This window comes from Rhinolophus ferrumequinum, chromosome 5 (genome assembly GCF_004115265.2).
Source record: "Rhinolophus ferrumequinum isolate MPI-CBG mRhiFer1 chromosome 5, mRhiFer1_v1.p, whole genome shotgun sequence".
NCBI lineage: Eukaryota > Metazoa > Chordata > Mammalia > Chiroptera > Rhinolophidae > Rhinolophus > Rhinolophus ferrumequinum.
In genome coordinates, this window is record NC_046288.1 from 53,838,988 (window position 1) to 53,855,833 (window position 16,846).

The 16,846-nt window shown below is 36.8% G+C and overlaps 1 protein-coding gene across 7 annotated transcripts in view; it reads right to left on the reverse strand.

Annotated features, from left to right (window-relative positions):
* Positions 1-16,761, reverse strand: part of SLC9B2 (solute carrier family 9 member B2) — a 64,860-nt gene extending 48,099 nt beyond the window's left edge. For 4 of the 7 annotated variants that reach the window (XR_004422988.1, XM_033105629.1, XM_033105628.1 and 1 more), the window contains exons 1-3: positions 15,554-15,733; positions 4,819-4,947; positions 3,948-4,128 (exon numbers count right to left, since the gene is read on the reverse strand). Coding sequence is in view for 6 of the 7 variants with exons in the window: in XM_033105629.1 (XP_032961520.1) it covers positions 3,948-4,128; positions 4,819-4,908 (271 nt within the window). In the remaining variant the exon portion in view is untranslated. Of the gene's footprint in view, positions 1-3,947; positions 4,129-4,818; positions 4,948-15,553; positions 15,734-16,516 lie in introns of those variants that run through there. The other 3 variants (XM_033105627.1, XM_033105626.1, XM_033105625.1) reach the window with 3 other exon arrangements.
* Between the last annotated feature and the right edge of the window lie 85 nt (positions 16,762-16,846).

Here is a 16,846-nt window from a genome sequence, read left to right on the forward strand (position 1 = left end):
TTCAATTCACTTTGCATTCACTTCTACTGCTTGATGGTGAAAAATATTAATGTGCCAGGAAGAATATATACAAAAATGCAAATTGCATATTATACTGACACAATACATATTTACCATTGTATATGAGCTGATTCATGGTACAGAAACACTTTGCAACAGAGTGTGCATTAGGATCTGTTGGTAGTAAATTGTTTCATTTGTCTGCAATTATCTTTAAGAGATAGCTTTTTTGGGTCTACAATTCTGGGTTGAGAGTTACTTTCTGTGAGTTCCTTGAAAATATTATTCCTTGGTTTTTTGGCTTTCACTGTTAATTTTCATTTCCAGTTTAATTTCAGTTCTTTTATGGAACTTTTCTTTGACTGTTTTTGAGTATGTTACATTTAGGTCTGGCTTCCTTTTGGTTTGCTTAGTATTTATGTTTTTCTTTAATTCTGGAAAATTCAGTCTTTACGTCTTCAAATATTTCCTCTTCCCCATGCTTCCTATTCTCTTCACCTAGAAATATGATTAGTCACTCTTTTTTGTGTTGCTAACCCTACTTTCCATATTTTCCATCTATGTCTGTATATACTGCATCCTAGATACTCACTTTAGATTTATCTGCTAGTTCACCAATTCTCTTATCACTTAATCTGCTGCCTTATTTAGCCATTGAGTTTTAAATTTCAATTACTACCGTGTTTCCCTGAAAATAAGACCTAGCCGGACAATCAGCTCTGATGTGTCTTTTGGAGCAAAAATTAATATAAGACCTGGTCTTATTTTACTATAAGACCAGGTATAATATAATATAATATAATATAATATAATATAATATAATATAATATAATATAATATAATATAATACTGGGTCTTAATATTAATTTTTGCTCCAAAAGACGCATTAGAGCTGATTGTCCGGCTAGGTCTTATTTTCGAGGAAACACAGTATATCTTTCATTTCTAGAAATTCAATTTGGTTCTTAGTAAATATCTGTTCATTTTTTAAACAGCTGCATGTTTTGTACTCATATTTGCTATCTTACCTTAACTACTTTAAAGATATCGAAAATATTTTATATTCTATTTTCTGAAAAGGCAAATTTTTGAAATCTGTTTCCTGTGCATGTTGTGATTTTTCTTTGTTTGTATTTTTGTGAGAGTGAACTCTTCCTTGGAACTTTATCTCTGAGAATTGTTGGAGCCTTACGTTGAATGTGAGTTTTGTCATGTAGGATCTGAATTTACTTCTACAGTGTGCTTAGACATTTGTAATCAGAGGCTACTGTAGACATATTCTCAGCTTGATTTTTTTGGAGCACAAATCAGCATGAAGTTATATATTTAGTGAAGACTCTCCCTTCCGCAGTTAGCCACGTTGAGACAGGTTTAGTTGCAGGCCCCATCTGCAAGACAGGTTTACCTCAAATTCACCATCACACTGGATTCCAACATTGTGTGGGTGAGGGAGAACGATTTCTCCTATTATACTTCTTCCAACCTGGGCAGGCTTTAGCATAGCCTTCTATACTCTCAAGATTCTCAAAATGAATCTCAAGTTCATTGGTGTTTTACAGAATCCTCTAGGGTGAAAGCCAGATTGAGTACTTATTTATCTGTCTTACTAATACTTTGTTTTGGTGTCTGATGATTTCATGTTTTCTTTACAGGTAAAAGGTACATTGAAAAAGACTTAAAATATTTTTTTCAGATGTTTTCATTGGTAGAAGTGAAAAGACTGTTCATTGAGTCTTGTCCACCATATTGCTAGAGACAGAATACTATGTCCCATTGTTCAAACCCTCACAGAATTATCCCAGATTTTCTAGGCTTACGATGCTACTGCAGTGAAACAACTAAAGGGCCTTTAGTATTTTCCAACTGGCTATAAAGGCTGAAATTTCTATGCAGTTTTGGAGGTATAATAGGAAAGCAAGAATTGCCAGCTACTAAATTGTACTTTATTACAGTATAAACTCAACTTTATACTAAATTCAGCAAGGCAGAATTAGGAGCTTTCTACTTCAATGGAACTTTTAATAGCTCATATATGAGACCTGGTTACCCACTTATTGATGGGAACAAATTATTACTGTGTCAGTAAATACATATTGGTAATATAAATTATATATTGATGGGAATAAATACTGTCAATTTAAACAATTTTTTTCTATTTTAAGGCCACTTTTAAAAAAATTTCAACCTCCCTTTCTTTTCCCATATTCAAAATGTAGTTCTAAATACATAGTAAATGTACATTTATAAGGTTTCTCTAAAGCACATTTAATTCAGTTAATTTGTTTCTCATTTATGATTTTGAAAAATTGTATTTTCACATGTGAGATTTACTTCTTAAGGGGGGAGGCGGGTGGGAGATGAGGGTAATGGGGATCAAATATATGGTGATGGAAGGAGAACCGACTCTGGGTGGTGAACACACAATGGGATTTATAGATGATGTAATACAGAATTGTACACCTGAAATCTATGTAATTTTACTAACAATTAAAAAAAATTAATTCACCCCAATTAAAAAAAAAAAGAATATCTATGTACGTATACTGAATGTATACATGAAGGAGTATAGGAAAAAAGCAATCTTATAAGCCTCAGGAAGAGAAGTACAGGAAAACAAGTGAGGAGGTTTTTATATATTGTATAAGTATACTTATATACTGTATCTGGCACCTTTACGGATAATGATAGAATTTAAAAAAATAAACATCTCAAAATCATATCATTCAATTATACCCTTTCCTTATTTCAATCTGTATTTATTTTACCATAAATATTTTAACTAGAAATGCACCATAATTTGAATGGTAAAAGTTTTAAAAAATAATAAAAAGGATAAAAAGGAATTACATTATGTTGCCATATCAACTATTGTATATTTTGGAACACGGTTTCTCTACGTGTTTTAAAAGAAGTTTGAAAATTTTTTTCTCATGCTAGTTTAGAAACTTGCCTGATTTTATTGAAACCATATCTAGAGCCTAAAGCATAAGGTATTATACTTGGCTTCCATTGCTCCACTTGAGAATGGTAAAAGTATCTTTCAGAGCTCCCAAATGAAATGTAACTATAAAGAAGAGAATCTGATCTTTCAGTAAACATAACTTCTAGATCAAATGTATTATATTCTTTCTTAAACATATTTACTTTGGGAGGCGTTATATTTATTCTAATGAAGCTGCCATTTCTCAACAAAATTTTTGAAATTGTCTTTAAATTTGCCTTTATAGACAATATTTAAATCCTTTCTCCTCTTTCGTCTTATACTACACATCCTCCAAAATACATAATACATACAAATACAGTTCCTTTTTGAACAAAAAAATAGCAGTACTCAATTTGAACATTCATTTATTCATCAAATTGGTATTAGAATAATGTTTGGCTGCCTCCAAAAATGAAATCCAGTCTTAAAAGAAAAATTCCCAAAGAAAAATCTCAAAGATGTTTTAAGTAATAACAGCTCTATTGGCATAAGCCGAATTGCAAGCCAAGATCCTTACTTATAAAATGACATAATTCATTTGGAAGTATAAACTGAGCTGTGTTCTCCTCAACATTAGTTGCATAACCTTACACTAATAACAACCAACATTTATGCAGTGCTTCTCACAAGAGCTCTAACATTCTAACATAACCTTGTGAAATTACTCAGATACAGAAAAGGAAAAGGCCCATGAGCCCTACTCTTTTCCTCTTCCTGGCAGCTGGGATGATGGTGACCATAGTACTCTAGGAAGCCTGCGTGAAAGATGGTGGAGCCCTTCCTGGGCTCTTGAATGACTGTGTGGAGCCGAGCTACATACCATTGTGAATTGTCCCATAGTACTTTTTGAGAGGGGAGTCAACTTCTTTTTGTCCTTCAAACCATTTTATTTTGGAATCTCCCATTATATAACAACTTCATCTTTTACCCTCTCTCTCTGAACTCATCCTTACCATTTACATACCATTTGTTATTACTCTATCCAGTGAACCACGTGGAGGGCAAGCGAATGTTTGCCTTAGTCTTTGAAAACGATTTGATTCAGTTGGTGGTTCTTGTAGCCTTTTTTCACTGCTAGTCAAAAGGTTACTTCCTTCTGTTGGTTCATTTCCATCTACAACTTTGATGTTCATAACTGTTTCGTCCTGTGTTTCAAGCAATTAAAAAAATCCTTAATACTGTATATTTGCTATACATTTTTTTAGTTACTGAGATATGACATCACAAGTCAAATTCCCATTATGTATTAGAAACAAGGCTAACATTTTAAAGGGGAAATACACAGCTTTATTACTAGCTAATTAGCTAATGCTTGAAATAAGCACTGTGTTGGGAGTATTTACCACTGAGTCACTATTTGTGTCATTATAAATGCTTAAGTCACATAAAATTTCATTATGTTTTGTAATACCAGGTTTAAAAATTAGCCTATTTAAGATATGCAAGGCAATAGTTGGTAAATATATAACAGTGGTTCAGAAAAATATACTATTTGTCATGAAAACAAATTCACATTCACTTATCTACTTGAATTTAAGCAATAAAAAGAGAGAAGGAAGAAACCAGAACCATACTAAGGGTTGGGTTGAGAACACAAAGAATTTCACAGGTTCTCCATTTTTCCAGCCTCATATTAAGCCAGCTGCTAATGAATATCTGGAAAACTGGTATTCACACCTAACCTGAACTGCACGAATTCTGGGATTACAAATGGGGAGAATTGTTAATTGAGTGATAGAGAATGAAGAGAACATAATTCTACGATAGATTTGGAAATATATAGTCTCTTCCTTAAAGAAACAGTTGGGATGTTCTCCATTTGATCATAGATTTACCTGTGTTTCTTGATATGTAGAAGCTGTGTGATTCACTCCTGCTGATGGTTCCAATTCTTCACCATCAATTGTTTTATCTTGATCCTCCATGATTTATAATTAAGATGGCTGAGGGACAAGGAATAAGATCTGTATTGAGGAGACATAGTATAGATATAGAACAGCAATTTGAGATTTAAATGAATAAATTAAACAGCAATTTGAATCAATGAATAGTACTTATTTTTTCCCTTAGAACTCTGACTGGCTAAAATATTTTAAAGTAGACTATTCTTAATTTTCAATTGCTAATCTTTTTATTATTATTAAAATATCTTATCCTAATTCTTATCTACCTTTTTATTGCTCTTGAAAAAGCCTTTGTTGACCATCATACTTTTTATGATTTCTTTCCCACCCTGTCTTTTTTGAGTTATACTTCAAATATTCCAAGTAATATTACCATTAAATAGTCCTCTCTAATGGACCAACTCAATGAAACAGAAAAGCTCCAGCTGATTTTCCAATGTTGATATGAGGAAATGAGTCACTAAAGAGAAATCGATGATTCCATCATTTTCAGAGAAACTACACTCACTAATTCCTGCCTGTTTCTTATTTCTAAATAAAAGTTAAGAAAATACAACAATATTGATTTGAGTAGCCACAATGTCTTAGACACTGTAAAAAGTACAATGATAGTCACTTGCTAGTTATTGTGGGCAATTCAAAGATACTAAGACATATTCTTTGTTCTCTATATGCTTACAGTATGACAGAAAAAAAGAAAAAGAACCAACAACTTAATACTAAGTAACTAAAAATCTTATAAGGCAGACCTATATGTTGCTTCATCAACACCCACTACAATACTTTCTCCTTGGGCTTCTGATACTATATCAGCTGAGAACGAAGTACTCCAATTCCTAGACACTTTGCAGTTAGAGGTGGCCATGTGTCGGAGCTGTCTGTAATGAGACACAAGTGGTAGTCCCTGGGGAGGGCTTTCATTCCCAAATAATAAGGCAAAGCTTTCGAGGATCATACTGTTTACTTTTTGCCTTCTAACATTTCCATTCTTCTTCCTAGAATCTAGATACATTACCGGGAGGGCCAGCAGCCATCTTTCAACCATGAAACTAAAAGGCCCTATACCAAAGAAGGTAGGTAAGTAAAACCGGAGGATCTGGTTCCTTGACGACATCCTTGAGTCACTGCATCAGTTCTGGACTGCCAGATTTGGGGTAATTTTTTACACCACTATTAGTCAAGTTTTCTTTTTACTAGTAACCAAACTTATTCCTAATGCAACAAGCATGATGAATATTATAATAGAGGTAAAAACTACAAACTTTGGTACAACCAAAGAGAAAAATTATACAAGAGAAGGGAAAAATCTAATTCAACACATATTTGTGTGGCTAATATGTGCCAGGCACTAGGCCATAAAGACAAGGGTTAATTAGATAGGATGCCTGCCCCAAGGAATCATTTTCTGTTTAACAAAGTGCCAAGATGTCTGCATTTAAAATTTCAAAGAAAACTATATCCTTTCCACTACTACCACCATCACCATCACCACTACCATTTTTCTTTCTTATTATACAAAACACAATGTTAGCAAGAGTGGCATCTCAAAAAAACTTTAGTTTGATTTTTATTTTATATTATATATAGTAAATGCATATATATATATATATACATATATATATATGAATACGTGTGTACATAGGTGTATACAATTTTTTAAATTTAAAAACTTACTCCAAAATTTAAACTCATAATGAGAAAAAGAATGGCATTTTGACAGGAAAATGATGTTGGCCTTAGAAAATCCGTGTCTTGAATGCATAGAGGCATGAAAGCCAGTTGGGTGTAAGGGGAAACTTTATTGGGTCAACAAAACAATTAGGTGAGCCAGTAATTTCCATACCAGTTTGAATTGGGTTTCTTTCAATTGCTACAAAATGAATCCTTAGTAAGAACTTTCATACTTGAATTGGCCCTGAAGGATTCCCAGTAGAATAACAAGTTTAGAAAGGTGATTTTACATCTTCTAGAAGATGAAAAGGAAAAATGATATGAAAATATTTCCTGTTTTAAAAGGCATTAAAATATATAGTACAGTTTAGAGGTTTTCTTTAAAAGAGAATGTTAAAATAAAAAAAAGTTTGGCATTCAATAAAATAGGTGTCAGTTATCCAGAACATTAAGTGAAATACTTTGTTTTTCAACAATGTTGGTTAAGAGAAATACTGTAGTTTACGGACTTTATTTTTCCATTGTGTTCATGGAAGTCTTTTAAAATCCTTGGTCCCAGTGAAGGTTCAAGAGCACTGTTAGATCTGATTTAAAAGCTCCCAGCACAAGAAACAAAAATGTAACTATGTGAGATGATGGATGTTAACTAAACTTACTGTGTTAATTATTTCACAATATATACACACATGAAATCAGTATGCTGTATACTTAAACTAATATGATGTTACAAGTCAATTATATCTCGATAAAACTGTAGGGGAGGGTGAGAATTGATCTGAGATGTGGGTGTCTGCAATGGAAAAATTAAAAAATGGGGAAATACGAAGAAATTAGATAGCTTCCAAGTACCGAAGAATCATGGTTTACGGGAATGATAAAAGTTGAAAAGGTCTTTAGAAATTACCTAGTCTAATCACTTTGATATTCAAATGAGAAAACTGAAGCCTAGAAAAGCTAAATAACTTTTTTCAACTAACATAGACAGTATCAGCCAAGCCTCAAAGTAAAACTGTATTATAAAAACTCGTGAAATGAGAGTTTTTTAATCTATATTTTAACTTCGTGTCATTTCTACCAAATCACTGCATTATATTTTTACATTTTTTTGCTGTAATATTTTGTTTAAAATCCCACTCATATATACCCATAAAGTTTGCAAATACATTCCACAAGAAATTTTAAAACACATTCTACAAGTAAATATAATATTTTTATTTTCTATCTTGTATTATTTTTAGCTTTATTCTTTCCCATTGTTATGGATGTTATAGAGTTTATCATAAACAAACAAACAAAATACTAATCCATTTCAGTTGCAGAACATTGGTAACAAAATGAATAGAAACAGAACTTCCATTCTCATGACAAACATTGATACATATTCTCAATAACCAGCTAAGTGGTAACTTGCCACTTATGTATGCCTTAAGAGTAAGAACTAAGGTGCTTTTCTTTTTAAAATATTCAGTTAAGAGGAGATGCTTTGAGGGATTTTTGTATATCAGATAATTATACTGAGAACTAGGAAGGCAAGGTATATTTTAAACACTAAAAGTGCCTATTCACAGAAGCAACAGTTTTCTTTTCTGATTCTCAATCAAGATATTGTATTATTCAGACTGATATACAACCTGTAAACAATATTAGGTAAAAATTTATCCCGTGTCAAATGGTGAAATTATAAAGATTTCATAAATTCAGTAAATAATGTGAATTTACTGAATTCAAATTTACTGAATTCAAAGTTCTGTGACTCAAATATATATTTCCATAAAAGAATAAGGCTTGTCTTAAGCCAAGGGACATGGTGTTATGACTGCTGTGGTTGCATACTTGCTTCTAGGTTAGTAGGTGAAGTGTTTTCTAAAAACACATGCAAAGGCTGTTGGCCATTCATGTCTTTCTTTAGCATTCCCAGTAGAGAGAATTTCCTACAGGACTGATACACACAGTTGGAAATTATCTTGGCTTAATCTGAGCTTTATTTGTCAGTATTAAGGACATGTGCCACCGAAATCATAGAGCTGTGAACGTCAAAGGAACCTTAGTCTTTCCTCCACACTTGAGAGAAAACTGTAGACGAAGAATAACACATCAAGAACAGGAGCAGTTCTGTATTTGTATGTGTGTGAACAATAGGAAAAAAAGTCTAAAAAAGTCTAAAAAACGTTAACAGTAGTTGCTTTTGGGGAGTGAAATGGAATTGGCATAGTCTTTATTCTCTATTTTCATTTTTATTCTCTGTAGTTCTGTATTGTTAGGACTTTTATGAGAAGATTTTCTTATGTAATTTAAAATATATCAAAACAGAATTATGCAATTCTTAAAGTTTGGAGACTAGAAAATGATACAGCTTTCCTTGGTAATAATATTTTTCATAGACAGAATCTGGTAATTTGATTTTAGGTAACTTAATCCCACTTGCCACAGTTTAAGGTCATTTTTTTTTGTTTTTCTGGTTTTCACTGCCTAGAATCTCCTACAGTAGTATTTTTCAAATATATTTTAAGCCAAAAATCTTCCATCAAATGAAACCTTATCTTGAAATCCAACAAATGGGATCAAGGTGGAGCTGCAGGAGCCCTGTCCACTCAACCCATTCCTCCTGGCAAGTGAAGCACACATTGAAAAACACTTTTGTAAATATGCTTTCATATAAAGAGAGATGGTTATTAAATCAGTCTTCTTGTTTTCAGGTTATTTAGTAATCTAAATGTTTAAAAGTGCTTTCTGTAATATTCCAGAGGAAATAAAAGAACTATCATTTTGCAAATATTCATAGTCTCTTCGCCAAGTAAAATATACTTACTGCTATCAACTGAATTACTGCTAAAAAATCATCATATGGATAAAGACTGGTTATTTCCGTTATTTTTTTGTCTGTGAAATGGACAGGCTGACTTTTTTTTTATTGTTTACATTTAATTGTCAATGTTAAAAGCCTCTGGACAAAATTTAGGCTGAAAGATATTTGAAATTATAATCATAGACCATCCAGAGGTTGATTTCTAGGGGTTTGGCCTGGACATTGAGTTGTTTTTTTTTTGTTTTTTTTGAAAGCTCCCCAAGTGATTCTAATGCGCAGCTAGGGTAAGGCACCTCTGTACTACCGTGTTTCCCCGAAAATAAGACCTAACTGGAAAATAAGCCCTAGCATGATTTTTCAGGATGACATCCCCTGAACAGAAGCCCTAATGTGTCTTTTGGAGCAAAAATTAATATAAGACCCGGTGTTATTTTCAAGGAAACATAGTAGAATCTGAATCCAGCTTACTGTTTTCGCCTTATGCTCCACTTCTATCCCATTTACTCGAGATTACCTTACTCTGCTTAATACATGCTTGTTTTCACCCTATAATTTTCTTCTTGGTTACCCTGTTCGGCGTGCCTCTCCCAAAGCCTCCCATCTTCAAAGACCATCTCTTCTGTGATAATCTTCTTGATGACTCCAGTCCCATAGCAATTTCCTCTGTGCATCACATTTTAGAGCAGTGATTTTCTAGAACATTGTCCACTTCTATCAAATGTATGAAGCTATTAAAATGTCTTATTTTTGACATCTTAATGGCATCTAGATTTGTTAACTTTTTCATTCATAATATTATTTGATTTTTCTTTCTTTTTTTCAATCATGCCAGAAATTTGTTTCTTTTATGTCTCTCCAAAAAAACAGCCTTTGGTTTGATCCTCTCTGTTGTTTGTTTTCTATTTCATTAATTTTTGCTCTTTTCTTTCTTCTACTTTATTTGAGTTTCCTTGGGTTTTTCCTCTAACTTTTTGTGTTGCATTCTTAGCTCATTAATATTTTTCACTATGCTTTCTAGTAGGTTCATAAAAGGCTGTACATTTTTTTCCAAGTGTTGCTTTAGCTGCATTTCAGTTTTGATTTACTATTTTTGTCTTTCAATATTATGGGAAGTATTTATGATTGAATTGTTAATAGAAAAAAAGTACAGGATGAAATAATAATTATAGAATATGAGCTCCATTCAGTAAAGGAAATGTTTTAAAAGGAAAAAAAAGAAAGAAAACATACTTTTAAAGCACATACAGAACAAATACTGCCCACATAGTATGGCATAAAGCAAGCATCAACAAATAGAATGTCTTTATCTTACAAATCAAGTTTTTTGAACAAAAAGACAGCCTCAAACTCTATACATTTGGAAACTTTAAAAAAATTCTAATTTATGGTTCAATGAATTAATCCTAAAGGAGGGCCAGCCCGGTGGCTCAGGCAGTTGGAGCTCCGTGTTCCTAATGTCGAAGGCTGCCGGTTCGATTCCCACCTGGGCCAGTGGGCTCTCAACCAGAAGGTTGCCAGTTCGACTCCTCGAATCCCACAAGGGATGGTGGGCTCCGACCCCTGCAACTAAGATTGAACATGGTACCTTGAGCTGAGCTGACACTGAGCTCCTGTATGGCTCAGTTGGTTGGAGTGTGTCCTCTCAACCACAAGGTTGCCGGTTCGACTGCCGCAAGGGATGGTGGACTGTGCCCCCTGCAACTAGCAACGGCAACTGGACCTGGAGCTGAGCTGCGCTCTCAACAACTATGATTAAAAGTTCAACAACTTGACTTGGAAAAAATCCTGGAAATACACACTGTTCCCCAATAAAGTCCTGTCCCCTTTCCCAATAAAATCTTTTTAAAAAAATCCTAATGGAAATGACAGGCTGATATTTAACGGGGTGGTCTGATTGAGAATTTATATGGATTGCTGGAGTCCTTTATGTGCCACATTCATGCCTTTGAAGGAGCATCTCTATGACTATCTAGTAAGTCTCTATAATGATTATAATAATAGAAATCTCCTATCTTTGGAGTTCATCTATTCATGAGTTGAAAGTATAGGTTCTCAGTCTCATGCAATATTTCTATACAGAACAGAAACCTTCCCATTTCTGGACTCTGTTCATCAACTCAGATCTAATGTTCATGTCCCCAAAAGAGCTGTGCCCAATAGTGAGGAATTCAGATCAAGCAAACAGCAGGTTTAAAATTTTCCTGACAATTAAATTACTGAAATGACTAAGAATGTTTCCCCGAACAAGAACACCTTATTTCAGTGTTAGGTGTGCCAACCACGAGACCAAGCTATCAAAGAAAAACAACTGCTATTGTATTTGGTTAATTGATACGGTGATTTGGTTGCATCATCATGAAGTAAAACACCCTGTACAAAGAGATATGACTAAAAGAATGTTAGCCGTAGGTAAGAAAGGACCCAATACTTGCTTCTATCCTTTCTAATCTCTCTCCCCACAAAGGGCAAAGGTATTTAATTGTTAAGTTTAAAATATTATATCTTGGCCTACTAAAATCAGAATCTCCAGAGACTGAATCTCCCCAAGTGTGACAGATAAGACTTACTGCCTACCTAAAAGCCACTGCTCAGGTATGCCAGTGGATCCCTTCCCCACTTCTAGGGATAAATCATAATTGGCTGATACCAATCTCTGTAACACCATTCCTCTTTTCCAGTTGTTGGTTTGGGGCCGAGCATGATTCCTTTCTTGCCAATGAAATTTGTGGGCAAAGCCATTGAGGGCCACTGGGTAAGATTTTCCTTTCTAATGAAATGAAGCAAGAGGAGAACCCTGTCCTCTTTTTGTTTTTAAATGCCCTTGTATGTGTGTTGGGAGGGGGGTGGAGCTGTGGATGGAGACTGTGTTTCCTGAAACTCTAGCAGCCATCATTTTCCCATACAGAAAAAGTCAAGATTAGCTCATAGAAAGCAACCGAGACTCTGAACAAACCCGGGATCCGCGTACCTTCAGACATCTTGCTGTATGAGAAAACCAAACTTGTATTTTTGGAGACAATTTTGGCCAAATATCCTGTTACTTGCAGCCAAAAGTAGCCTAACCAACAAAACAGGTGATTTTGATGCAGAGCCAGCTCTGCAAAGCTCTGATGAGAAGTAATGATGAAGAATCTCTGGCTTACACCTGTCTACCTATGTGACATGGTGCAACATCTCCATTGAAGGTGAACAATCAGAACACTGCCTTTGTATTGATAATTCTCAAAAATGTCCAGAAAATAACATTTGAGTGCCAAATTTTTAGTGTCATTCTTTTAGTCAACAGAGATTATATAGATTGTAAAGTTATCTATTCCTTATACTGGAATTCATCTGTTATAGCAGCTAGTGTTACCTTTAGATAATGTAATTATGATGTGAGAAGTGCAGGCATAGAGTTAAACAGAGGAGCGGAGGTATTGCCTTGCTTGGCTGAGGTTAAGTGGTACTTGATTCAAGCCTTGAAAGATGACTTAGTCTTGCAAAGAAAATGAAAACCATTATAGGCAGAGGAACCACACGAATAAAGGATGAAAGGCGAAAAGGAAAGTGCATGTAGGGAATTCTGTGCACAGCTCTATTAATTAAGAGCATTGTGTGCAAGATGTGGAAAGGTCAGAGGAAAATGGACATGAAAACCCTGAGTGTAAATCCTGCGTCACTGCCTCTTACTTGGGCCATTTTGCGCAAGCTAACCAGTCAGGATAAGTTTCTTCATCTGTAAAATGGTGATAATGCCTATGTCACCGACAATCTTAAAGCAGTACTAAGTACATCATAGAGTACCCATGTAGTCTCCCAATACTTTGTTCCTTTTATAAGACTTTCCTTGAGAAAGAAGTATGCATGTACTATACTGAAGAGCACAGGTAAGGGAGATCGGTAAATCGAAAGTTTCTAGTCCTTTACATAAACTACAGAAATATAAATAAAAGAATGAATTTCTAAAGAGGCAAAGACCCTTTATTATATTGACAAGATTTATTTAATAACTTCATAAGGCTGTTACAAACTCTTTAGAACTTATGAATGTGTTTTCCTTAACATGTATGACACATGACTACAAAATACTGAGAACACTTCCTCATTCCACAAGAATACATAGGCAGCTACATTTCCCCATATACCATGTTCCTAGACTTTGTGTGAAAAAGATGTAAACCCTATTCCCCAGAGGAAAAATCTGTTTTATCATTGGGGTTGGTGTGCTGACCAAGAGTCTGTGGCCTACAAATTATTAGTAGGACCAGTAAATAATTAGACATGAACCAGATATTCAACAATCTGCTGTTGTAGAACATATTCTATAAATGTTTCAGATGGAGAAATGTCTTACGTTATACTTGTAGAGCAAGAGACTTCAGAGATAATCTAGTCTACGGGTAACAAACTTAAATGCCTTGGGGGCCTAACTCAAACATGGGGATCTGTGGCAATTGGAGAAGGTGCAACTCAGCCGAAGGCATTTCAAACACTGCCAGCCCCTGGGTCTAATCTCATGGTTTCATTTCCCATCTAAAGAAACTGAAGACATTAAGTTTAGGTGACTCTCAGAGGCTACATAGCAAACATATTAATCAGTCAGTGCAGAGCAGAAAACCAAAACCAGTCCAGGTATTTCAAACAGGAAGAGATTTTATACAGGGAATTAAGTGAACTGTTGAAAGGTCTAGAAGTGCAAGGTGTAGGCTGGACCTTCAGGAATGACTTCTAGAATATCCGTAACCGAACAACCAGGGAGTGTACTATTTTTGCACAATCAGGAGGTCCCACAGGACTGTGGAATTTAAGAACACCACTGTAGCTGTGACTCCTAGAAGCTGGGATCTGGAAGCTGCCTGGACAGGAAGCACAGAATATGTTCACCACTTGCCTCAACTGCGTCTTGACAGCACGGAACTGGTGATTCAACAAGACAGTGCTGACTCTGGCTGTCACCAATGTTAGAAGTCCTTCCCATACTCACATTTCTGGAGACTGAACACTGAGGTCTCCAGGAACTTCTTTGCCAACAGAAAACCACCAAAAATAGCAGGGACATGACCTCTGCCTCACCCCTGCCCTGGAACTCTCAGGCAAGTGATCTATTTGCCTGACCCTAATTTTACATCCAGAACTCTAGCTGGAAGGCAGTATGGGAAATGTTTTAGCTCTCCAGTTTCTTCTGTACAACAAGGCACACTAGAAGCAGTTAGGAATGGACTTGAGTGACAAAATTCCATATCCAGCAGAGGACCTTTTGGTGTAGGCCCCCGAACTCAGACCTACATCACTGACTTCCCCCCACTTATTTTATAATGCCTATAATGGAAATCATAAAAAATAAAAAAATGGCAAAAACCGAGTCAATAGGGTTATAATTCCAAAGACCTTTATTAGCTAGAAAATACATTATGTGACTTAGTCATTTGTTCACATCATTAGTATAGGGTGAATTACACTACCTTATTACTTGTTAGGTATATTCCGATCCATGGGATTTTGAGCTACTGAATGGCAGAAACTGTATTTCATTCATATTTGTATCTCCTATGTCCCTATGCCTGTTTGGCCCAGAGTAGATACATAGGTATTTACTGAACTGAGATGTTTCAGCCCTGACTTGGAGAGAAACAGTAAACCAGAATTTCATGAGTATTGGTTAGCAGCAACGTCGGGTGGAGGCCCCATTACAGCGGAGAAGTGGGGAAAAGTCTTAGTCTTTCTGTGAAAACAGAGATGACCTGGCTAAGTAAGGTATCTACTCTGTCTCTATGCGGGTGTTGTCGATTTCTTGATGAGAAGCTTAAGGAAACAGTGGCTTCCTGCCATTAATCTTTTAATGCAACAAATCACACCAGAGTCTAGGGTGAGATAACAAGTTGATGCCTGGTACGTAAAACAAGCCACAAACTGCTTTGAGCTGGTGATTCTATTCTCCAGCCAGTGGGATCTGATGGTTCTTAGCACCTAGGGGTGCTAACCTAGCCCACAGTAGCCACACCCTCTAACTGACTTGAGAATTAAAACAAAAACAAACAAGAAAATTCCTGTCCAACAACACAACAGCAAACACACCTTCCACTCCATATACAACCACAAAGGGCTGGGCACTCGCTCCGGGTCCTTGGCCTGGCAAGGCCGACAAGTTTCCCGCCGCGGGCGCCGGTTCTTTCTTTGTACCCTCAGTGTTCTCTGCAGGCCACTTACCTCGTGGTCTCCGGCGAAGGCACCCGGCTCTGCCCAACGACTAAAAGATGGGTGAAAAGGTCTGCGGAGCAGGCTCGTCTAGCTCCGGCGCGCTGGGCTTCCCGGGAGCGCATCACTCCGGCGAAACCCCCGGCTGCGCTGATTGCAGTTCTCGGGCCGCTGGGCGCGCCGCGGGTGTCTGCGGCCCCGCCTTCTCCGCCCGCCCGCGCGCTGGGCGGCCCCGCAGACGGAGACCCGGCCCCGCGACGCCGGAACCCTCCCGGGGTGAGCGCGGGCTGGTCCCTCTCGCGCCCTCCGCGGGGTTTGGGGTCAGATGCGCCGGCGCGAGGGGCGCCCGGCAGACCCGGGGGGATGGGGGCGGGAGGGGCCAGTTCCCGGGACCTCGGAGCCGCACCGTGTTCAGTCTTTTGTTCCCGCCGGGCGGCCTGCGGGTCCGTCTGTGCCCGGACCAGTGCGTTCCCAGGGAAGCTCCGTGGAAAGGTCGCCCCAGGAGCGCATACCCTGGCGCCAAGTCTTTCCTGGTGATGCCGAGACCCTGGGCGAAGACGGTAGTTCTTCAGGAGCCAGGAGTGCGGTCTGGGTAGCCGATGGCTGGGTATATCGGTCCCTAAACCAACCTCTGTATACTGGATTTTAACACCATCTTTTAGTTGTACTTTTTAGAAGAATCTTCTCAGGTGCGGTGGGAAGACAGTTTTCTTCCCTGGTCACCAATTAAGTGGGAGAAAAGACTTCTCTCCCTATTATCGCTTCTTTAACACATGCCCTTCTTGCTGTATATTGCTTTGGATTTAACCTTTCCGTGAGCTGTTTGATTCTTTCTCCTTCAAAACTCACTTCCATTTCCGTCTTCCTTTCCTCTGTATCCCACCCCCACCCCAACGCCCAACTAAGTGTGTGTATATGAACGCGCGCCCCTTTTGGGATAATTTTCATTTCCTTCAAAAATAAAAATTTTCTTACCTGTTTTTCACTCCTTGAAGCAAGTGCCAATTTTAATCACCTCTTTTCAGGCAAGAGGGACAATGTCAAATAAATGTCTACACCAGACAGAAACCACTCGTTCTTGTCCTTCAGGTTCTCCTTTGGAAAGAATGGATGAACCTACATTCTGTCCAATAACCTTCTTCAGAGCATCTAAAATGATTATTCTCCTAAACTGAACTCTTCCTTGCCTAAAGCTTGCAAAAGTTTCTGGTGACATTCAGCTTCCTCTTACCAAAACAATGAAATACATTTTTCCTTTTCTTCCAGTCATATGATCTTCATTGATACATCACCTGATTTGATTCG